This window comes from Brienomyrus brachyistius, chromosome 20, assembly GCF_023856365.1.
Source record: "Brienomyrus brachyistius isolate T26 chromosome 20, BBRACH_0.4, whole genome shotgun sequence".
Taxonomy (NCBI): Eukaryota; Metazoa; Chordata; class Actinopteri; order Osteoglossiformes; family Mormyridae; genus Brienomyrus; species Brienomyrus brachyistius.
This window is the reverse complement of record NC_064552.1, coordinates 19438246-19462030: the sequence shown is the minus strand read 5'-3', so window position 1 is coordinate 19462030 and position 23785 is coordinate 19438246. Positions and strand designations below refer to the sequence as shown.

The 23785-nt window shown below is 49.4% G+C and overlaps 1 protein-coding gene across 2 annotated transcripts in view; it reads left to right on the top strand.

The window, feature by feature from the left end:
- The window catches only part of LOC125715636 (heterogeneous nuclear ribonucleoprotein L-like), a 48351-nt gene that overhangs the window by 11880 nt on the left and 12686 nt on the right, over positions 1–23785 (top strand). For both annotated transcript variants that reach the window (XM_048987414.1, XM_048987413.1), the window contains 5 exons: positions 14051–14169; positions 15994–16231; positions 20623–20708; positions 21551–21647; positions 22383–22455. In XM_048987414.1, coding sequence (XP_048843371.1) covers positions 14051–14169; positions 15994–16231; positions 20623–20708; positions 21551–21647; positions 22383–22455 — 613 coding nt within the window. The remainder of the gene's footprint in view (positions 1–14050; positions 14170–15993; positions 16232–20622; positions 20709–21550; positions 21648–22382; positions 22456–23785) is intronic.

Here is a 23785-nt window from a genome sequence, read left to right as displayed (position 1 = left end):
CCCCATCATTTTAGTCTCATGCAGGGTAATATCTGTACGGCAGCAGGTACAGCAGTAACATGTGCACAGAACCCAAGGGTTGCTGGTTCGAGGCCCAGAATGTAATGCTATGAGTGCTTATCCTGGGCTTAACCTCCGGTAATGAGCTATAATTAAAAATCCATCTGTGTAAGTAAAGCTCTAAGTTGCTTTGTGGTGGGGATGGGGGGGGGTACTGGCCAAGCAAATGGGCTCAATGTTTTGATAAGTTCCCGGCGCCGGGCCTGGTCCAGCTTGCCTGGACGGCGCTGCAGTGCTGAGCAGTCCCGGCCCGCTGTGTAGCATAAAGCCCTTATTATTTCCACACACAGTGTTGCCCTTTTCTTAGCCAGCTGCTTAAGAGAGTCGTTTACTTCCAGTAAAGGGACTTTTTGTTTTATTACCCCTAAAGGCCGGAGACTGCACTGTGTGTGTGTGTGGGGGGGTATCGCTTTGAAGAGCCTCCACTGGTGCAGATCAGGTTGATAAAACTGCATGCCTCAGTCAGAAGGTATGAAATCTGAATGGGAATAGTCTTTCCAGCGCCGCCCTTTTGGCGCAGCGTTGCGCGATCATGCCGTTGTGTTTGGCTGTTACTGTATAATGCGTTACAGTGTTTATGTGAGGCCTGAAGCCATTTGCTTCATTTCTGTTACGTTACAGTGTTTATGTGAAGCATGAAGCCATTTGCTTCATTACTGTTGCGTTACAGTGTTTATGTGAAGCCTGAAGCCATTTGCTTCATTTCTGTTGCGTTACAGTGTTTATGTGAAGCCTGAAGCCATTTGCTTCATTACTGTTGCGTTACAGTGTTTATGTGAAGCCTGAAGCCATTTGCTTCATTACTGTTGCGTTACAGTGTTTATGTGAAGCCTGAAGCCATTTGCTTCATTACTGTTGCGTTACAGTGTTTATGTGAAGCCTGAAGCCATTTGCTTCATTACTGTTGCGTTACAGTGTTTATGTGAAGCCTGAAGCCATTTGCTTCATTACTGTTGCGTTACAGTATTTATGTGAAGCCTGAAGCCATTTGCTTCATTTCTGTTGCGTTATAGTGTTTATGTGAGGCCTGAAGCCATTTGCTTCATTACTGTTGCGTTACAGTGTTTATGTGAAGCCTGAAGCCATTTGCTTCATTACTGTTGCGTTACAGTGTTTATGTGAAGCCTGAAGCCATTTGCTTCATTACTGTTGCGTTACAGTGTTTATGTGAAGCCTGAAGCCATTTGCTTCATTACTGTTGCGTTATAGTGTTTATGTGAGGCCTGAAGCCATTTGCTTCATTACTGTTGCGTTACAGTGTTTATGTGAAGCCTGAAGCCATTTGCTTCATTTCTGTTGCGTTATAGTGTTTATGTGAGGCCTGAAGCCATTTGCTTCATTACTGTTGCGTTACAGTGTTTATGTAAAGCCTGAAGCCATTTGCTTCATTTCTGTTGCTTTACAGTGTTTTACTCATAAAATAAAGTTTGAAGTGTAAGAATAGGTGCTGGTGAGAAGAGTCAACACCTATCTTGAGCAGGGCTACATGCTGACAGGACCAGAGCGATGACACGTATACTAACCAGCCAAAAGTAGATATAACATTTGTAGGGGGGTGAAGCCAAACTGTATGTTTCATGCATTCAGGTATTTCTGCTCATATAGTGACATCACCACGTATTCCCAGAAGTGAGTATTGTTGTCCTGCAGGGTCATTTTTCTGTCATTGTGGGATGACTGTGAAGATTTATGGCATTTTTTTGAAGAATGGGAAACAGCAAAAAAATGAAGTCCCACTAAGAACCGATATTAGCTGCCCTGAGTCTCAGTCACCCTCAAAATATACTCGACACATGACATACGTGTGTTAGGGACACATGGAGAAAACAGGTCACGGAATCTATGAATGAAAATGGAATCTGAGCCTTAATGTGTATTTCGGACATTTGGCTGTGAGCATGAGTGGTGCGGAACTTGGAAAGGCTAATTTTATGCATGCTGTGGCTTCATTTTAGGGCTAGGCTATTTAAAAATGATTTTAATAAGCATCCTGTTATTCTGCCAGCATGCGGTTGACAAGTGCGCCAAAAATATTAGCAAAAAAGTGACGTCAAATCCATTTAATAAGAAAAACGATTTAAAAAGCCAGTCAATGAAAAAGCTAAATTAAAATCACTTTGGTTTCTTTTGGTTAGTTAGTCATGAAAAACTTTGGTTAATTAAAGAGTGAGCCCCCCGCTCTCACACAATAAACATATTTTTGCATATTGTTTTGGTCATGTGACTCATAGAGGCCACATGCATGTAACAAACCAGGTTCTGTGCAATGTCCAGTTAGTTCTCGCTTTACAGTAAAATAGCTGGGGATTGGGTGGGTGTACAGGAGGTTAGATTTCATTGGCCAATCAGGTGACTGGGCGGGGCTTTTTCTCTGTTGTCACCCAGGGACCATTGAGTGCACAGCGTGGCGTGCACTGGTTTGCAATTGAGACGCCACACACCTGAGAGGACGAGGCTGGACAGTGCTGCAGCGGCAAGGGCTGCAAGATGGGGGAGGGATGGTGGGAGGGGGTGCACGTTGCCGGGCAACCAAACCAAACTAACCACTGACATTTAATGTGCTGTAAGAACATTTAAACACTGCCCAGCTACATGGCTGCCCTACAGGCAAACAAATGGATACATTCATGTATGATATAATTAATTTAGTGGGTCACAGATATACATATACATATATATAAACTGATAATATGATTTTATAAACATAGTAATGGAGCATTAGGGTACTGCGTAACAGAAAATCCAGTTTTGCCAGTTTCCCGCAACGCAAACAGGCCGTTAAGGTGAAGATAAACACTGTGCCTCAGGGATCTGTTTGTTTACATAAACTATGCGGAAGACGGGTTCCTATTCACACGCCTCAGCAAGCTAAAGGGCCAAAGCAACAGAGCATCAGCGTTTGGTAAATAATTCAGGCTCGTCCTTATCGAGAAGCAGCCACAATCATTATTGCTGTCAGTGGCCGTGAGTTTTTTCTTCGCACGGTGCTCGAAATCGCCGGCTGTGGCGGCACACACTCTCCCCAAATGCTCTCCCCCCAAAGGCGGTTGCTCGCATCGCCTGTCGTGTGATTTACAGCAGAGGTGGGATGCTGACACATTAGCCTCTGCTTTGAACAGCATAAAACCCCGAAATCCATTACAAGGCGATGTGAGGGGAGCTGAGATGGGAGATCAGGTGGAAGGAGAGGCGAGAGCATGGCACCAGCGCGATACTGGGAAAGTGGGTCGTCGACGACAGGCTCCTTCCCATAATTAGCGGCGACGAATGGAGGGGAGGGGGTGTGTCTACAGGGGTGCATTGTAGGGCATTGTTCCGGGCTTGCTGGGGGATCCCGAAGGGTGTGCTGTTTGTGCGCCCGGTTGGGCCCCCACACCTTTCATCGCGGTTGACCGTGACTAATCCACCCGCCCTGCATGGCTGGTATAGACCAGGAGGGATGGCCTCCGATGTCGGATTTGGTGGGGGCTGATGGAAGATTCTTCACGCAGCAGCCTGATCAGCCCCAGGGTTTATGCAGCGCTGTTCCTGACTTTATTGTCCTGTTCCGTCCCTCTCCTCCAGCTTACCGTCATTTAGCCATCGGGGGGGGCATTGAGGGTCAGTGGCCTAGTCGAGGCAACCTCGGCCAGGGAGCAGGTATGACAAGCAAACCAGCTGGGGAGTAAATCAGTTCCTAGCAGTGGCGATTCTACACCATTTCATTTGGTGGGGGGGGGGGGGGCAGATTGGGGCCAGATGCATTTGACCATAATGTCCTCCAAGTATCACTCACACTAGACTGCCAGCATCAAGAAGCAAAACACAATTTTGAAGACCAATGTTATTTATGCAGTGCTTTGCAGTTACATTCTACAGTTTTTCCAAATATGATTCCTTGTTTAGACTTGTTTAGTCTTGCTTCCAAAAGCTTGATGATTTTTTTCTGTTATTAACTTCACTTTTCACCAACTGAATCAAATTGACCACCCAGTGCACCCGAGATAAGAGTCTGTCAGGAAAGTGTGCTTACATCTGTGTCTCGCCTCTGCCCTGCGCACAAAATTTTAGCCCACATATGTAAATGTAAATAATAATCATAGTAATAATAATAATACATTTATCTCAGACCCAAGTATTTAGGGGGGCCAGTGGGGGGACCATGCATGTTCTCATGGGGGCACTGACCCCCATGCCCTCCCCCCCCCAGCACCACCCCAATTCCCAGCGATATTGATGAGGTGCAGAGGAAAGCCCCTTGGGTTATAATTCCTTCAGATCTATCCAGTGGGGGTGTGCTTTCTGGGGGCCCAGTGTGCTTCGTGGGACAGGGACCAGTGTTACGTGAACGGTGGCCCTGTGGTCCTGAATGAGCATGCTGGCATCCAGATTAAACCACTACAGACTCGGCGTCTGCTAGTGCTAATTACAGAGATAAGGTGGCGGTGCAAAGCATGACCTTTAGCAGGGATCCGATTGATTTGAACGAGCTGCTCGTCTGCAGAATTTTAAAAGGTTCAGCTGTCTGCCCCTGCAACGGTGTAAATGTGCTGCTGATATCTGGCCCCCCGAGTCTGGGCTGGATGGATGAATCAGCCAGGGCAGATAAGGTCATGGGAGGGAGGTCAGAGTCACGATGGGATGGTCAGGGTCACGGCGGGGTGGCCTGGGTTACAGGTGGGGTAGTCAGGGTCCCGGTGGTCAGGGTCACGGCGGGGTGGCCTGGGTACAGGCGGGGTAGTCAGGGTCACGGCGGGGTGGCCTGGGTACAGGCGGGGTAGTCAGGGTCACGGCGGGGTGGCCTGGGTACAGGCGGGGTAGTCAGGGTCACGGCGGGGTGGCCTGGGTTACAGGCGGGGTAGTCAGGGTCACGGCGGGGTGGCCTGGGTACAGGCGGGGTAGTCAGGGTCACGGCGGGGTGGCCTGGGTACAGGCGGGGTAGTCAGGGTCACGGCGGGGTGGCCTGGGTTACAGGCGGGGTAGTCAGGGTCACGGCGGGGTGGCCTGGGTACAGGCGGGGTAGTCAGGGTCACGGCGGGGTGGCCTGGGTACAGGCAGGGTAGTCAGGGTCACGGCGGGGTGGCCTGGGTTACAGGCGGGGTAGTCAGGGTCACGGCGGGGTGGCATGGGTTACAGGCGGGGTAGTCAGGGTCACGACGGGGTGGCCTGGGTTACAGGCGGGGTAGTCAGGGTCACGGCGGGGTGGCCTGGGTTACAGGCGGGGTAGTCAGGGTCAAGGCGGTCAGGGTCACGGCGGTCAGGGTCACGGCAGTCAAGGTCATGGGCAGAGTGGTCAGAGTCATAGCAGTCAGGGTCACAGACAGCGTGTGGGGGAAGCAAAAAAAGAGGCAGATACTGCCGTCTGAGGCTCAGTCCCCTGGCCGACCTTGAGCGCCATTTTTACATTACCGGCAGGGGGTCTGGAGGGGGGGTCAGAAGAGGAGGGCAGGAGAGGGCAGCACTTGATCAAAGTTCTGCCAGTGTGGAGTGAACCCCGGTTTCTCTGTGAAGGTACAGGGCGGCATCTAGCTGCCTCATACAACTGACATCCGCCACGCTGGCTGTTCAGGGGACCGTAAGCATCCTGGTGACCCTAATCCACACCCCATTCCTGCAAGCCTTTGGCTGCCAGTGAGAGAGATGGCCCATGCACTCACTGGCCTGTCAGCCTTAGGTCTCTGTCAGTGTTGCCTGTCACATCAGTATTCATGTGACACCAGTTTCAAATAACATCTTCAGCTTCATGGCATCTACAGGGATCCTGTGACGGACATGATAAACGTTGCCTATTATAAGACCTCCAAAGTTGTTCTTGCCTGTATTTATGGAAGCGCTGCTGAGGCGTGACACACAGACAAACGTTAAGGTGTGTTTCCGAGGTCCTGTAGGTGTGGCCCTGCCCACCCCCCACTCTGTGGATGTGACATCCTGGGCGTGCACCGGGCTGCCGGTCGTCCTACCAGCTCGGTCTGTCGTAGACATGGCCGCCATTTCCCATCAGTCCCAGCAGTGCCGGGGATGTCCCCGTGACGCTCTGTGGGGGTAGTTGCGCTAATCTGCATGCTGCCAGTTTGCACGGTGCAAACCCATTGAGTTCAGGGTTTCAAAACCGTGCAATAGGACTGGAGCAGTGCTACACATTCACTGCACCAAAGAATTTGCCCATTCTTGCTTACTTTTAGTGTGACTCAGGTCAATTGCATTTATTTTTATATAGTGCACTCAATAAGAATGTGGCAATCCATTACTGCATCACCAGATGTAGCAAAATTGTGTTTCAGAAATTCCTCAACATTATTTTATGTTCTTATTAAAGTCATTTTTTCGAAAATGAATTGGTTAAATGTAAATTAAGAATGTAAATTATCTCACATTTGTAGCTAATTCAGTACCAAAAAGCAACACAGGTCATGAAAATTATATGTAATAAATCATCTTGTTATTAATCTGACTTTTATTTGGAAAACATAACCTTTTTTAAAATACACAGTCATCATTAGACTTTGAAGTGTGATTTTTTTTTTTGAAAGTGTTCAATTACCTAAATGAGCTTTCTTGGCAAAGAGAAATTATTCTTATTTATGATCAGCATAACAGAATTAGGAACTATAACGGCATGTGTAAAAATGCAAATTATTCACAACGGGGGGGGGCTAAATGGCCTTGCGTGACTTGAAATGCAAAAGTGTGGTCACCATGGGAACAAAAAAACATGGTCACCAAACACAACCATATGTAGTTTATGATATATTGTCTTGATAATGGTGTTTCAGATGTGAGCATGATTAAAGTGATGTGAGAGTGCATATGCGAAGAGCCCCCCAGCCTAAGAGATAAACCCCCTGGCCTGGCTGACTAGAGTCGCACGGCCTGTGGCTTTGGGGTTAAGGTGGGGGGAGCCGCTCCGACTGCAGCAAGCCGTGCCTCCTCCCACTCTCATGTGATACCATGACAGTGACCTGAGCAAGGGGGTAATGTCTGGGGGGGCCTTAGCGTGTTGGGGAACCTCTAGCCCAGTGGGTCTCAAACTCGGCCCTCGGGACCCACCGCCCCGCTTGTTTTCCAGCTATCCCTGCCCCACACACAAGCCCCAGCTGTCAATCACGCCGGCTCACCCTGTACTCTCACCTCAGGCTTGTTCTCTCTTGAAGAGAGAATGACGAAAAGAGAATCTTCTCACAGGGGTGAATAACATACCACTGTTCTGTCCCACTAAAGTTATTTCCTCTGCTGTGTAACGTGGCGTACGCCCCTTTACCCGAGGACACGCAGAGAGAGCGTCTGCACTTTTGCTCTATTGTTTCACAGTCATAACCTGAACAGTGTGAAAAACTGAAACAGTGGACGACCCAAAGAAATATCACAGCAGTCATCACCGCAGATGCCGTCATTTTCCGGTCCTTGTATATCTTTCAGACCACATGTGGAAGACATGCTCAGTGTGGGACATGCAAGTGCTTTTGTTTTATTTCAATAATGCTCTGTGTCATTGATTACCAGCGGGATCGTGTCTGGTAGGGAGCCCGCACTCCACCAACACATGCATGTGCACCGTGTACGGGGAGGCATTGGGGGGAGCAGACAGGCAGCGCCTAAGCCGCTTTGCCCCATCCTCCTCAGTGGCGGAGGAGCTGACGGGTGTCAGACAGGGAACCCAGAGATCAGAGGTACTGGGGGAGATGGGCGCAGCCGGGGGGTAATAATACACCGCAAAGCGAAGGATTGGCCGGAATGCAGAGCGGGAGCCGGGCTGAGATTCCGCTTGGAAAGCCGACCCTGCTCCTCCGTATGACTTATTTACTTATGCTGCTCTTTTACATCTGCTAATTCCCCGGGATTCTCTCTGTCAGCGACACCCCGACTCTAGTGCAGATTCACAAAAACACGAGGCTGCCGCGTGCCTCAGAATCAGGCATGGGGTGCACGGTTGCACCGATTTTGCACGGTTGCAGATTTGCTCCTGCCCTCTCACTTTCCAACCACATTAGCTCCCCCCCCCATGTTTTTCTGAGCCACTATACCGAACCTCCCCAGGAGCACGATGACTCTCATCGATTTCCCGCAGGGGAATACCAGCGAGGACAGAGAGGGGGTTATGACTGCCACCCCCCAGGCCCAAGCGGCCCTTTTAACGGGACTCTATAAAAAGCCGAGAGAGGTTCAGAATGCGGCTCCCATTCAGGCCTCAGGCTGCCAGATATTCCAGCCCCATAAATCACATTTGTCACGCGACTGAAATGAAATTCTTTATTGGCAAAATATCATTCAAAATAGAGGGGAGTGTAGGCTGGAACGCAAAGGTAAACCCGCTACTGTGTCAAAGCACCCCCCCACACACACACACACACACACACATGCACACATGCATCCTTGGTGACATTCGGGGATATCTGTGGTGATACCTATCCTAGAGGTCAGTCAAGGTCAGGGTCACCCCCCCAGGACTCTTCTGCAGCATCAAAACAACATGTGGGTTCCAAGGAGGTTCCATCTGGAACTCCCTCACCTGCTGCGGTGCTGACTCCTGTCTCCCCTACCTACTACGGTGCTGACTCCTGACTCCTCCACCCGCTGTGGGGCTGACTCCTGACTCCCCCACCTGCTGCGATGCTGACTCCTGACTCCTCCACCCTTTGCGGGGCTGACTCCTGACTCCCCCACCTGCTGCAGGGCTGACTCCTGACTCCTCCACTCACTGGGGGGCTGACTCCTGTTTCCTCCACCCGCTACGGTGCTGACTCCTGACTCCTCCACCCGTTGCAGGGCTGACTCCTGACTCTCCCACCTGCTGCGGTGCTGACTCCTGACTCCTCCCCTCGCTGCGGGGCTGACTCCTGACTCCCCCACCTGCTGCGGTGCTGACTCCTGTCTCCCCTACCTACTACGGTGCTGACTCCTGACTCCTCCACCCGCTGTGGGGCTGACTCCTGACTCCCCCACCTGCTGCGATGCTGACTCCTGACTCCTCCACCCTTTGCGGGGCTGACTCCTGACTCCCCCACCTGCTGCAGGGCTGACTCCTGACTCCTCCACTCACTGCGGGGCTGACTCCTGTTTCCTCCACCCGCTACGGTGCTGACTCCTGACTCCTCCACCCGTTGCAGGGCTGACTCCTGACTCTCCCACCTGCTGCGGTGCTGACTCCTGACTCCTCCCCTCGCTGCGGGGCTGACTCCTGACTCCCCCACCTGCTGCGGTGCTGACTCCTGACTCCTCCGTCCGCTGCGGGGTTGACTCCCCCACCCGCTGCAGGGCTGACTCCTGACTCCCCCGCCTGCTGCGGGGCTGACTCCCCCACCTGTTGCTGGGCTGACTCCTAACTCCGTCCGCTGCAGGGCTGACTCTCCCACCCGCTGCAGGGCTGACTCCTGACTCCCCCATCTGCTGGGGGGCTAACTCCTCCGCACGCTGTGGGACTGACTCCTGACTCCTCCACCCGCTGCAGGGCTAACTCTCCCACCCACTGCGGGGCTGACTCCTGACTCCCCCACACACTACGGGGCCGACTCCTGACTCCCCCATCTGCTGGGGGGCTAACTCCTCCGCACGCTGTGGGACTGACTCCTAACTCCTCCGTCCGCTACAGGGCTGACTCCCCTACCCACTGTGGGGCTGACTCCTGACTCCCTCACCTGATGCAGGGCTGACTCCCCCACCCACTGCGGGGCTGACTCCTGACTCCCCCACCCACTACGGAGCCGACTCCTGACTCCCCCATCCGTTGGGGAGCTGACTCCTCCACCCGCTGCGGGACTGACTCCTGACTCCCCCACCCGCTGAGGGGCTGACTCCTCCAACCGCTGCGGGGCTGACTCCTGACTTCCCCACCCGCTGAGGGGCTGACTTCTGAATCCCCCACCTGCTGAGGTGCCGACTCTTGACTCCCCTACCCACTGAGGGGCCGACTCCTGACTCCTCCACCCGCTGAGGGGCTAACTCCTCCACCTGCTGCGGGGCTGACTCCTCCACCCGCTGCTGGGCTGACTCCTGACTCCCCCACCCGTTGAGGGGCTGACTCCTGACTCCCCCACCTGCTGCAGGGCTGACTCCTGACTCCTCCACTCACTGCGGGGCTGACTCCTGTTTCCTCCACCCGCTGCGGTGCTGACTCCTGACTCCTCCACCCGTTGCGGGGCTGACTCCTGACTCTCCCACCCGCTGCGGGGCTGACTCCTGACTCCCCTATCCACTGGTACCCTGAGCAAGGTACTGCCCCTATGCACTACTCCCCGGGCACTGAATTAGCTGCCCCAGGCTATGCCACAATGTCACATATGCAGAGGACACATTTTGTTGTTGTGCACTGTGTGCCAACAATGATCCCTGAATTCTAAATTCTAATTCTAGTATTTAACCCCTCATTGAGGCTTAACACTCCACTACCAACATCTGCTGTGTGCGAGAGACTGCGTTAGTTCCAAGAACTTTGAAAATCAGCTTCTTTTGAGGCTAAACAGGGTTCTGGTTGTCCTATGGTGTGTGCCCGAGTTCTTCTGGCTTGCGCAAACACCTGATATATTTGCATACAAATAAAGTTTTTTGAACACCATGCACATTGAGTTTGTAACCCCTCCATCTTTTACTGTACTATAATATTTTTTGCATGACATGTTTATGAAACAGTCAATCGTCATGTATAATGATGGTAATGGCCAATGGAGCTTTAAGTATTTATGTGGCTTTATTTTTCTCTGCTTGCGTTCAACGTAACTCTTGGACACGGAGTCCAGTCAGCTTTACCCTAAAATGGTGGTTTTGTCCTTTGCAAGGGTACTTTATACTTTTATACTTTAAGTATGTTTTAGAGCGTGAACTTTTCACTTTAACTTGAGTAAAAAAGTGAAGTCAATACTTCAACTTTTACTGGAGTATTTTAAAAAACATGTATCTATATTCCTACGTGAGTGAAGAAGGCGTGTACTGTTGACACCTCTGGCACTCTGAGCATGTGCCAGCTATAGCCAACAGGAAATAGGTGCTAAAGCAAAACTCATTAGATAACATGAAATCCCAGTTCTGATGCCTGGTTATGTTCCTAAGCCCGAGATGACTTATTTCAACCAGCTATAAGTCTGAATCTGCCCACTAAAACAACAATCTTATGGGATTATATAGACACGATGAATTATGTAATGTGTATGTTATTGTCAGTGTGCGTCAAGATGGCATTGCATTCCCAACAAAACATCCAGCTGAGGGACACACAAGGTGGGATGTTGCTCTGTCACCGGGCACCAGTGGGAAAGTCTCCCAAATACATGTCTATGAATGTGAGAGGAAAACTATTCAATTCAATGTAGAACATGTGCACTTAGACAGGCTTTCTGAGGCAGTACTGTTACCCACTGAGCCACTGTGCTTCTCAATGAAAAGGTTTAATGAGTGTTTATTTACAATAATAGATCTTTTGTTTTAAAATTTTTCTCCTAATTATTATGCTTTTTTTTCAAATAACGCCAGTTGTGGTTCACCCTAAATGACTTGTCTCCCTTTTTAATTGCTCAAATTAAGTGTCTTGTTTATAAAACTGCGGCTTTCGGAGTGTTGGATTGCAGACTGGTGGTGTGCGAAGATGTGTCATGAACAACCGGACAGCCTTTCTTCAGAAAAGTGTAGGACATGAATTAATCACCAAAAGTAGTTCACTCTGCCGCGCAAAGTACAGCTATAAAATATACATGGAACATGTTACGTAAAGTAAGGTTCCCAACCTAATAAGCTCCCCTTCAACTGCATAATAAAAAGTCAGAATAAAAACATGCAGGTCGTACATTTGAAATACGTTCTTTTAAGGGCAAAAAAAGGACACCCAAGAAAGCTGAGAGGCGACCGACGTGTCACCGCATCGCTTTGCACGAAAGGTGCAACGCTTGCGTGACTTCCGCGTCGTCACGGCAACGGTCCGTGTTTTTTCTTCTTCTTTTGTGGTAACCAGGCAACGGGCTCAGACGCTAGACGGGGCGTGCGGTCCCGATATATTCTTAAGTAACTCCGCAGCGATGTTTCCTCCCCGAAAGAGGCTGCGGGCGGGGCAATGCAGGAAACTCGCTCAGGGATGCTGACGGCTCGGTTTAAGAGAGTACAGAAAGGCCCCGTGTCTTAATTTGGCCCCGGGGACAAGCCGCGGAGCCCGGCCCGTTATCTCAGCCCCGAATAAATGTCAGAGAAACACACGAAAGCACCTGAGCTTTATGTCCTACAGACAAGATGATCTTATTACGCTTTATCTCCCATTCCTCCAATGGGTGTAAAACTCCCCCGTAAAATGGGGAATTAAGAGTGAAAACTGGCTGCAGGGATCCATTTGCTCTAACATTGCCAATAAACAGGCAGGCGAACGCCTGGTATTTGCGGTGGCGTTTTAATACAAGTACGATTTTTCCGTTGTGCGATTTTCTGGGTCAGCGGTCATTTCCAACCGGATCGCGTCTGAAAAGCAGCCGGTCCACCTGCTCCGAAGAGCCCCCCCCAGATCCCTGGCGCCTTGACCTGCCCCGGCTGATGCCCGTAATCACACGCGGAAAAGTTAAGCATGGAGTAGGCTTTAGACTGACGTTTTCCACATTTTTTGTTCATTATAAGTTTCAAGCAATTTTACTATTAATGCCAAAACAGCAATATGTACTGTTTAATCGCCCCCTGTCAAGTCCGATGGTTATTAAAATTATTATTTCTCCTGTAATTCAATAAAACCCAACTGTTGCTGCACGCTTCATTTAATTTAGTTACATTCAAATAGGGCAATTGTGTTCTGCACCATCTGCTGTAATTTGCACTTATTTATTAAATGACAAACGCGTGTTTGTCAAGATTTCTCATGTAATGACCCGGATAACTAATAGACATTTTTGTTTACTTACATGGTATTTTAAAACTTAAACATTTCTGTATATAGGAGTTAACGAACTTGGACTAAAGCGGTATCCATCCCATTGACATTCCGGATTAATTTGACCGCATCCCCACAGGGACACTTATTGTGTCGGCGAGGTTTTACCACTGGTTCTGAGACACTGGCGAGGTCTGCTGTTCCAGACAGGTGGCAAAATATGTGACTGTCTGTACTTTAATATTAGATCAACAGCCCCGGCATTCTTAGAAGCTCAGCCTCGTTCTCTAAAATAAACCGACGTGTCGGGTCGCGTTTTACAGCCCTCGCGATGAAAGACGCAGATGATATATCTTTGATGGGACCGCCGGGCGGCTGTTTTCAAGCCTGCATCGCTGTTTTTTCGGGGGGTGGGATTAACATAACGGAGGGGGGTAGAGGTTTTACAATTATACCTGTTAGCATCTAAATGAGACAATGATTTTGTTGTTTTTATCATTGCCGCTCTTCCAACAAACTTTTTCAGTAAAATGATCCACACTGCATGTCTCCGGGTTGTATCACCTGCACCTGTCAGAAGTTTAGTGTGAAATATCAAAATTTTTTAGGAAAAGTCCCATGTAGGTCCTTTTCTAAGTGGCCCAGTTATGATGGATGGATGTTAATCAAACTCTCACTGGGAACTCAATATTATTCCGCCATATTCAGCTTTGATTTCTCACCGGGTAATAAGGTAGATAAATGTCCCCAGCAGGGATTTCTGTTGCTGAATTATCAAAAATTCCATTTAGCATTTATTGTGTTGACGTGCAGTTAGCTGTTATATATTATGTCTTTCCATTGCTGTATCCATCTTTCGAGAGCACTGGGTCACAGTGGGGAGGTGTGGCGATTCCAAGGGCTCCCGAGTGGAATGTAATTGGATTGGCCTGGGTTGGGGGTCCAATATGATATGCTTTCATCGGGCCCAAAATTTCTAGTGGTAGAAAGCTGGGAAGAAACAAAAACATGGACTGCCTGGGGCTCCACAAGGACCAGGTTGAGAAACACTGCTTCAGCTCATTGGATGAGTCCTTTTGCCAGGATGTGTTTGTTGGTCGTTCATGTTACAGCCTGGCTTAGATCCCTGGTTAGTCTGACTCCCTCTGTGTTTGGACTGAAGCTCGCTTCTCTACATTGCAGGACAGTGGGGATGATGCCCACAGGATCGCCCCATCCCCAGTGGTGCACGTGCGCGGCCTTTGCGAGTCCGTGGTGGAGGCCGATCTGGTGGAAGCCCTGGAGAAATTCGGCACCATCTGGTATGTCTCCCCAGCTTCTCGCGTTTCTGTCATGATGACATCATTTCCGCACTGTGGTAGATCTGCAAGTAGAGATCCAGACATCCAGATTTAGTCTAAGTTATGTGTAAGTGGAGTTTGCATGTTGACCCCGTGCCCATGGGTGTAAACTAACGGGGGGGTTGGGGGTTGTAACCACCCGAACAATCAAAACCAGCCAATACAACCTCCTGGACCCCCCTTTATGGGTGGAGACCTCAACTCCCCAGATGCTCAACCTAAATTTATGCCCTTGTTCGTGCCTACAAGGATGAAGTTTGACTTCTCATCATGTCTGTTTGGGCTTCTTCTGAAGTTCAGAGATTGCATGTTGATCTTTTTGCCTTTTTATTTCAAAGTTGTAGATGGAAATCTCACTGCTTATCCAGGATGGTGAGTCTGGAACTTATTCCAGGAAGCAAACGGCAGAGGCACCCTGGACGGGATGCCAGTCCATTGCAAAACACTTTTTTATTTGCATATCTATTTATTGCTTTTTGAGATTCATACAAAACAACATACATCAGTCACGCACACCAATCGCAAAGTCACAACAAAACAAAACAGAATGGAACAAAACATCCTGGCTTCCAAAATCATACATTCAGACAGATAAGTGACTCAGGAATTGCACAAAATATAAAGCCAAATAGCTGAGTATGCAGGTATCACACGTCTGTATCTCGTAAACCCCCTTGTAATGATAATAGCGATGCCTAACCCACTGTATATAAAACCATTTGGGTAGAAGCAAGTAAATACCTATGAAAGTCTATCATCTAACAGGGAACCCGATGAATAGATGCTGTGCCTAAGGTTTTTTTGATCCTTAGATCTTGACTGGCCATCTTTCATCCTAATTTCATCCTATTTTTTTTTTTTATGAAACATTTCCTCAATCTCTTGGTTCTAGTTACAGTGAAATGAGTTTAAAAATACATTAAACTTTAAAACTAATCAGAAAAGGAAGTTCCTTACATTGGCGCCATTAATCCGTAAATGGTTCTAACGACAGAAATTTTGTGCATTTATGCCATAATTTTTTAGTGGTTTTAAATGTAATAAAACAATCAAGTGAGATCATGTTCCATCAATGTGTTTAAACGATTCCGCTCTCCAGAGTTTTCTTAATCTAATGGCATATTTTTAGCTTCCTTTTTTGGTTGTTTTGGAAAAACGGTTGCTTTGAAAACCAGGGGATGGCAAACAGAGTAGGGTATATAGGGGACAGGCATGTGGTACTTTCGTGATGTGTTGTGATATCGACCATACTGGGTGATTACAGTAAGTCCCTAGGCTCCTGCTGATGCAACTGGGCACAGCTACAGCTGTCTCTGCTAATCCTTGCTTTAAGGGTCTTTCACGCCTCGATCTGCAGGACAGACACGTCCATGGGTCTTCAGTCTTAAGGCAGTGTGGAGTTCGCCTGCAAGGCTATTAATGGCACAACACGCTGAGAACATGCTGCAGCCTATCTTAGTGTTGGCTGTGCTCTCCGAAATAACAGCATTGTTTGTAGTTTAGCTGATTAACTCAGTTTAGCTGCTTAATGCTTCGAGAGCATTAACTGAATAATTACCCCATGAAGAAAGTGGCATTACACCTGAAAGTGGCATATAAGCCATGTTTGTTTCAAGGAATTTCATTATTAGTGAGCTCTGACTTGGGTGCATTTATTACAAAGGGTTATCAGCCGCCCTCCGGAGGATGATAATGTCTGATATTTCTGCTCCTGCAATGACACAGACTCCCCGTCATCTGAGCAGCAGGACAAACGCTGACGTCTTCACTTTGGCTCCCCCGCAGCTATGTTATGATGATGCCCTTCAAGCGGCAGGCCCTGGTGGAGTTCGAGGGCCTGGAGAGCGCAGACAAGTGTGTGGCATGTGGAACCAGTGAGGCCGTCTACATTGCAGGCCAGCAGGCCTTCTTCAATTACTCCACCAGTAAGAGGATTACCCGGCCCACCAACTCGGACGACCCTAACAGCGGGAACAAAGTGCTGTTGCTGTCCATTCAGAACCCCCTTTACCCCATCACCACGGTAAGAGCCTAGTACCCCCGCTAGTCCATCACCATGGCAACAGCTTATAACCCCCCATCTATCCCATCACCATGGTAACAGCTTAGAACCCCTTCTAACCCATCACCATGACAAGAGCTTAAAATCCCCTCTACTCCATTGCCATAGTCACAGCTTAGAACCCCATCTACCTCATCACTACAGGAAGCCTAAAAGTCCCTCTGCTCCATCACCGCAGTGAGAATAAAAGTCCCTCTGCTCCATCACCACAGTGAGCCTAAAAGTCCCTCTGCTCCATCACCACAGTGAGCTTAAAAGTCCCTCTGCTCCATCAGTGCTGTGAGCCTAAAAGTCCCTCTGCTCCATTACCCCAATGAGCCTAAAAGTCCCTCTGCTCCATCACTACAGTGAGCCTAAAAGTTCCTTTGCTCCATCACTACAGTGAACCTAAAAGTCCCTCTGCTCCATCAGTGCTGTGAGCCTAAAAGTCCCTCTGCTCCATCACCCCAGTGAGCCTAAAAGCCCCTCTGCTCCATCACTACAGTGAGCCTAAAAGTCCCTCTGCTCCATCACCCCAGTGAGCCTAAAAGCCCCTCTGCTCCATCACTACAGTGAGCCTAAAAGTCCCTCTGCTCCATTACCCCAGTGAGCCTAAAAGTCCCTCTGCTCCATCACCCCAGTGAGCCTAAAAGTGCCTCTGCTCCATTACCCCAGTGAGCCTAAAAGTCCCTCTGCTCCATCAGTGCAGTGAGCCTAAAAGTCCCTCTGCTCCATCACCCCAGTGAGCCTAAAAGTCTCTCTGCTCCATTACCCCAGTGAGCCTAAAAGTCCCTCTGCTCCATCAGTGCAGTGAGCCTAAAAGTCCCTCTGCTCCATCACCCCAGTGAGCCTAAAAGTCTCTCTGCTCCATCACCCCAGTGAGCCTAAAAGTCCCTCTGCTCCATCACCCCAGTGAGCCTAAAAGTCCCTCTGCTCCATCACCCCAGTGAGCCTAAAAGTCCCTCTGCTCCATCACCCCAGTGAGCCTAAAAGTCCCTCTGCTCCATCACCCCAGTGAGCCTAAAAGTCCCTCTGCTCCATCACCCCAGTGAGCCTAAAAGCCCCTCTTCTCCATCAGTGCAGTGAGCCTAAAAGTCCCTCTGCTCCATCACCCCAGTGAGCCTAAAAGTTCCTCTGCTCCATCACCCCAGTGAGCCTAAAAGTCCCTCTGCTCCATCACCCCAGTGAGCCTAAAAGCCCCTCTGCTCCATCACCACAGTGAACCTAAAAGTCCCTCTGCTCCATCACCCCAGTGAGCCTAAAAGCCCCTCTGCTCCATCACTACAGTGAGCCTAAAAGTCCCTCTGCTCCATTACCCCAGTGAGCCTAATAGCCCCTCTGCTCCATCACTACAGTGAGCCTAAAAGTCCCTCTGCTCCATCACCCCAGTGAGCCTAAAAGTCCCTCTTCTCCATCAGTGCAGTGAGCTTAAAAGCCCCTCTTCTCCATCAGTGCAGTGAGCCTAAAAGTCCCTCTGCTCCATCACCCCAGTGAGCCTAAAAGTGCCTCTGCTCCATTACCCCAGTGAGCCTAAAAGTCCCTCTGCTCCATCAGTGCAGTGAGCCTAAAAGTCCCTCTGCTCCATCACCCCAGTGAGCCTAAAAGTCCCTCTGCTCCATCACCCCAGTGAGCCTAAAAGTCCCTCTGCTCCATCACCCCAATGACCCTAAAAGCCCCTCTTCTCCATCAGTGCAGTGAGCCTAAAAGTCCCTCTGCTCCATCACCCCAGTGAGCCTAAAAGTCCCTCTGCTCCATCACCCCAGTGAGCCTAAAAGTCCCTCTGCTCCATCACCCCAGTGAGCCTAAAAGCCCCTCTGCTCCATCACCACAGTGAACCTAAAAGTCCCTCTGCTCCATTACCACAGTGAGAATAAAAGTCCCTCTACTCCATCACCCCAGTGAGCCTAAAAGTCCCTCTGCTCCATCACCCCAGTGAGCCTAAAAGCCCCTCTTCTCCATCACTACAGTGAGCCTAAAAGTCCCTCTGCTCCATCACCACAGTGAGAATAAAAGTCCTTATACTCCATCACCACAGTGAACCTAAAAGTCCCTCTGCTCCATCATCACAGTGAGCTTAAAAGTCCCACTATTCCATCACCACAGTGAACCTAAAAGTCCCTCTGCTCCATCATCACAGTGAGCTTAAAAGTCCCACTACTCCATCACCATAATGAACCTAAAAGCCCCTCTACTCTGTACTCACTATAGTGAGAACCTACAAACAGAACCATGTCTACTCCATCACCATGGTGAGAACCTAGAAACATAGACCCCCATCTACTCAATCACTATGGCAAGACCCTAGAATCATCGAACCCGCTGTACTCCATCACCATGCAGATAACCTAGAAACGTGGAAGCCCTTTACTTCAGAACAGGACAACTGAAGTCTATGACTCCCTGCACCCCTTCTCCACATTACCGGATTAAAGGCATAGAACCTGCCTATTATCCTCGACACTGCAAACCTACACGGCACTAGTCTAGGATCTGTCCTACGCATCTCTGCATGTGCTCAGCCTCATCAGAATGTAGAAGCCAGAAACTACCTGCTAAAATATGGAAATATAGAAGTGATACAGCACTAATTAAGCTACAATACCCAGAAAGGCACACAGGCAAGGTGACACAGGTAAGGTCACGCAGGCAAGATCACACAGGCAAGGTGACACAGTCTAGGTCATACAGGCTAGGTCACGCAGGCAAGATCACACAGGCAAGGTGACACAGGTAAGATGACATAGGCAAGGTGACACAGGTAAGGTCACGTTGGCAAGGTGACGCCTGAGATGCTTTCTGATTTCTGTGCTACTGTAGGCACATATTTCAATGCAGGGAGTCCTGGTTTTGCTCTCAGTCTTTCTGCTTTTATTTGCAATACAGGTTGCTTTTTGGGAACAGCTTGAAGAAAGCATCAAGTCGATGTTTTGTTCTTTTTTTCCTGAGAAGTGCAAAGCCTTTTTCCTGCACAGGGAGTTCTTCAGTGAACAGCAATGTTGAATATCCTGAGTCCCTGCTCTGTGGATGACATTCGAGTCTTAGTATCGTAATTCCATTTAAAACTCCTTGATGCGGTAAAGTCCCGGGGAGATCTGTGTCCTCATCACACCTGATCACAGGTGCTCACTTGTCAGCCAGCACGCCGGGCCAAATGAGAGGTGTTCCCTGCACGACCTTGAGGTCGAGCGGCTCGAGTGACCGCACACGCGTGACGGCACGCTAGGCAGGGGCACGGCCGACTCCGGTTACTGCCGGGTGAGCGAGATCAGGTCACATCATCTCAGTGCCATACTGGGACCAGCCAGAAATGTGCCGCGCTGGTTGTGGGGGGGGGGGGGCGGGGGTTCTCCCTTAGCTTTGAGGAGCCCGATTGTTAGCCAGGAGAAATAAAACATTTTTAGCAATACGTTTCTCATGAAGAAAACTTTATTTTTTAAACTCACTAGTTTGCTCAAAATTTATTTTTTTACCAGAGAAGATAAAAAGCCGTAGCTTCATGCCTGTATACATTGGTGCGTGATGATTACAGTATGGTATGGTGGTTTAGTACCATCTTCAATTCTCCTTAAAAGCCCGCCGAGCTCCAGTGTGACCAAGAGCTCCACTAAGATAATCAAAAAACTGGGAACGAGGCCCCTCCAGTTACCCCCAGTCTGCCTGGTTCAGGGATCAGCAGGTTGGTTAGTCCCCATCCACACATCCTGTCTATATAGAGCCCACACCAGCTTTGGGGAGATGCTTCTCCTCCTGCACCAATCCCAGCCTCCTATCTGCTCTTCCGGCACATTCCGGCTTCCGGTCTCTTGGCTTCCTTCCCTCAGGCAGAGAGACACATCACCAAAATCCCATTGTCCGTAAGGATGCAGTCCCCTAACACTGAACGTCATGTTTAAATGGACAAAACAGCTCCACAGTGTTACACGTGATTTTAAAATGCGTCTTGGGCGATCAGATCATGAGTGGCCAGCAGTAAATCCAAGTGTCAATGACCACCAAGACACATTGTGATCCGGTCACTCAAACCACTTTCAGAAGTGGTTTGGGATGCATTTGACCACAAATCTTTTGTAGTGTAAACGCTAATGTGTCCCAACTAGGACGTCACAATAACTGCGCAGGTCAGTGATGAAATCTGAACACAAGTGGTCAGCTAGACACCTTGGACAAGCATGACAGTCACATGATAAACAGCGATGTGTCTCGTCTATCTACTTGCGTCTTGGGCGAAAGGATCACATTTTAAAATCAACTGTAAACAGGGCTTGTCTTGTAAAAAGCCTTTGAATGTCTCTTGCTGCCCGTGGTTTCAAACTGTCACTGTTGCCCCAAGGTGGGGGGGTTTGACTTCACCTCATCCTCATTCTCTCTTGCAGGATGTTTTGTATACGGTGTGTAACCCCATCGGCAGCGTGCTGCGCATCGTCATCTTCAAGAGGAACGGGATACAGGCCATGGTGGAATATCCTTCATTGATCTCACCCAGGCAGTCAGTTTTGTGGCAGGATGTGCCTGGGAAGAAGGGTGCTTAGGACCCCAACACCTGGATTTTCGGGAGGCAACCCTCTCTAAAATACAGTGGGCCGTGCCTCAGCCGACATGAGCTGTGCCCCGGGGCTTTCCAGGAAGGATGAAGGAAGCGATGGCCATAAAGCTGGAGTGAGTTTGGGCAGCCCCACTCCGACGGCGTGTCACCCACTCTTAATGCGTATATTAAAGCCGCCTGTCTTCATGTTCCTGAAGAATCCCTGCTTCCATAAGCCGCCGGGGCTGCAGTTTAATACCTGTTAAATATACCCTCCCCTCCACCCCATTTTAAAACTGGCTTGCCAGCAACTTTTAATTTCTGTGGCACTAAACTCTGGCCGCCAGGCAGGCATTTTCAAAAGTGCTTTGCAGTACATTTTCCTTTTTTTATTTACAATATTTGCACAAGTACCTTTAGCCTTCCTCTCCGCAGTTCGGCGGTTTATCGCGGAGGCCTGGCCTACGAAACGAACGACGTATTTGCTGTCGTCTGTGGCTTTTTTATTTTTGTGCGCTGGGCACGCGTGATCGTTCTTGTCGCCTCGCAGTCCAAGTTTGGCCATATCGGTTTCAGAAGTCTGACGGGCTCACATGCGCCGGCTTCCTGTGGGCTTTTCAGACTAGAATACCAAGTCTTGGGTAACATTTTAGCTACTGAGTATCTCATAAGCTAAAATTAGAAGCTTTCTCGTTTTTTTATAAAACGGTCTGGACTCCTGTGCTGTACTACGCTTGTGCTCCATTCTCCTTGGGTTCTCCTCCTTGACCGAGGCTCACGTTCGAGACAGTTCAGAATGCTCAGAAAGCCAAGGCGGCTCTGAACGGAGCAGACATATACGCGGGCTGCTGCACCCTGAAAATTGAGTACGCCCGGGTAAGTGCACCCCCCCTGCTGGCCGAGCGCATCGTTGTCATGTGAGCATCGTGGGGGTGCTGGGATCAGAGACAGTACTGCTTCCGCTCCCCCATCACGCATATCATTCAGCATGCTCCACACATTCTAGGAGGAGACACACCCCTCCACCTGCCCCCCAGACTCAAGCCACATTGCATCTCTGTCTGAACATTCACACAACTACACATTACTCCCACGCAGTCGTACAAGTATGCACTACTCCCATTCAGTGGTACAAGTACGCATTACTCCCATGCAGTGGTACAAGTACGCACTACTCCCATGCAGTGGTACAAGTACGCACTACTCCCATGCAGTGGTACAAGTATGCAGTACTCCCATTCAGTGGTACAAGTACGCACTACTCCCATGCAGTGGTACAAGTATGCACTACTTCCACTCAATGGTACAAGTATGCACTACTCCCACACAGTGGTTAAGTACACACTGCTCCCACTCAGAGGTACAAATATGCACTACTTCCATGCAGTGGTACAAGTATGCACTACTCCCACGCAGTGGTACAAGTACACACTACTCCCATGCAGTGGTACCAGTATGCACTATTCCCATGCAGTGGTACAAGTGCGCACTACTTCCACTCTACTGACACACATGCAGTCATACAAGTATGTGCCACCCCCACTCTCTCTGTCAGTCTGCCTGTCTGCCTGGACACACATACAGCAGTGCTCTGTTCTCTTCCCCCTGTAGCCAACGCGCCTTAACGTAATACGAAATGATAATGATAGTTGGGACTACACTAAGCCGTATCTGGTCAGGCGAGGTAAGACCACTTCCTTTTGTCTCTGAGTTCTCATTTCTCTTTCCTTGCTTTTCTGTTCAATGTGTCGCTCACTTTGTATCTCTGCTTGTTGTGAAGACAGTTATAACAATCGATTGCCCTTGAAAGGCTTTCAGATCTGAGGAGTTTCTGTCTTCTGCCAGTCAGAGTAGCAGCCCTTTCACTGATGCAGGCTCCACTCGTAAAAACTTTAGCTGCATCTTGGGGCCTACTGCTTCAAAGATTTAGAGTTAAGATTCCTTTCTGTTGTCTGCCTTGTTGTTAGTAAAACTGATTGTTTGTCTATGGCTTTTGCCTGCGTCAGCCAAAAGGAGGAGAAATCACCTACCCATCTTCAAATGCATTAAAAAACACCCTCTTGGTAAGCCAAGACGTAGGACTACAATACCTCCTTCATAGGACTGTCAGAAATTATTAAAAGCATAAATAACAGAGACTTCCCAGTTCCCCTGCGTGCTCTAGCCCAGAGAACGTGAAGCTGTCCCTGCGACTCTGGCGCCCCCTACTGCTCAGTGTATCGGAGCAGAGGGGAGGCGAACCCCAGACCTGCAGTCCAGCTAGCGCATACCATGGTCAGCAAGACAAGGGATTAATGAGCAGGGGTCCATCTCCAGGCAACACATTCACAGCTGGGACCTCGGCCTCTTACTCCCATCATCACGGGGGCCACATGGTGGCGGTGGGGTGAGTGGGGGGGGGGGGGGGGACAACTGATCCTGTACCTCTACTAGTCACAGCAAACAGGGGGTAAGAGAGGAAGCAAGACAAAGCCTGACACCTGTCCTGACTGCACGCTCCACCTCAAAGCCCTCCACTGCCAGAAGACCCACGTCAGAAGACTTTATGAGGACCTCCTTTTGACTTTGACTTCATAGGGCACAGTCTCTGTCAAGATGACTGGTTTTCCCACCCACCACACCAACACCCCTGAAGGAAATGCTTCAGAAACTCACTTATTAGCGCAGAAGGGTCCCAAACGCCCCCCCCAGCCAGCAAAGACTCCAACGCGTAAAATCGACCGATGGCGGAACAGGTCCAAAACCCTGTGAGAACAATTCAAATACAACAGGACTTAGCTTTTCACTAAGTACACATGTCCTGACAAAGGCAATCGTTTGTTTTATGCTGTCGAGTCTTTGTTGCTATGGGCGATGGCACCTTCGAACTAAAGATATAGATTTAAGGCGGTCTTGGGAAACCTGCTACAAACGTAGGGAGGCTAATCTTCTCTGGTGGGGCACTGGCATCGGCAAGAATGTAAAATGGACTGTGATGATTCAGCAAGGCCTCTTTATTTATTTTTTTATGGTGA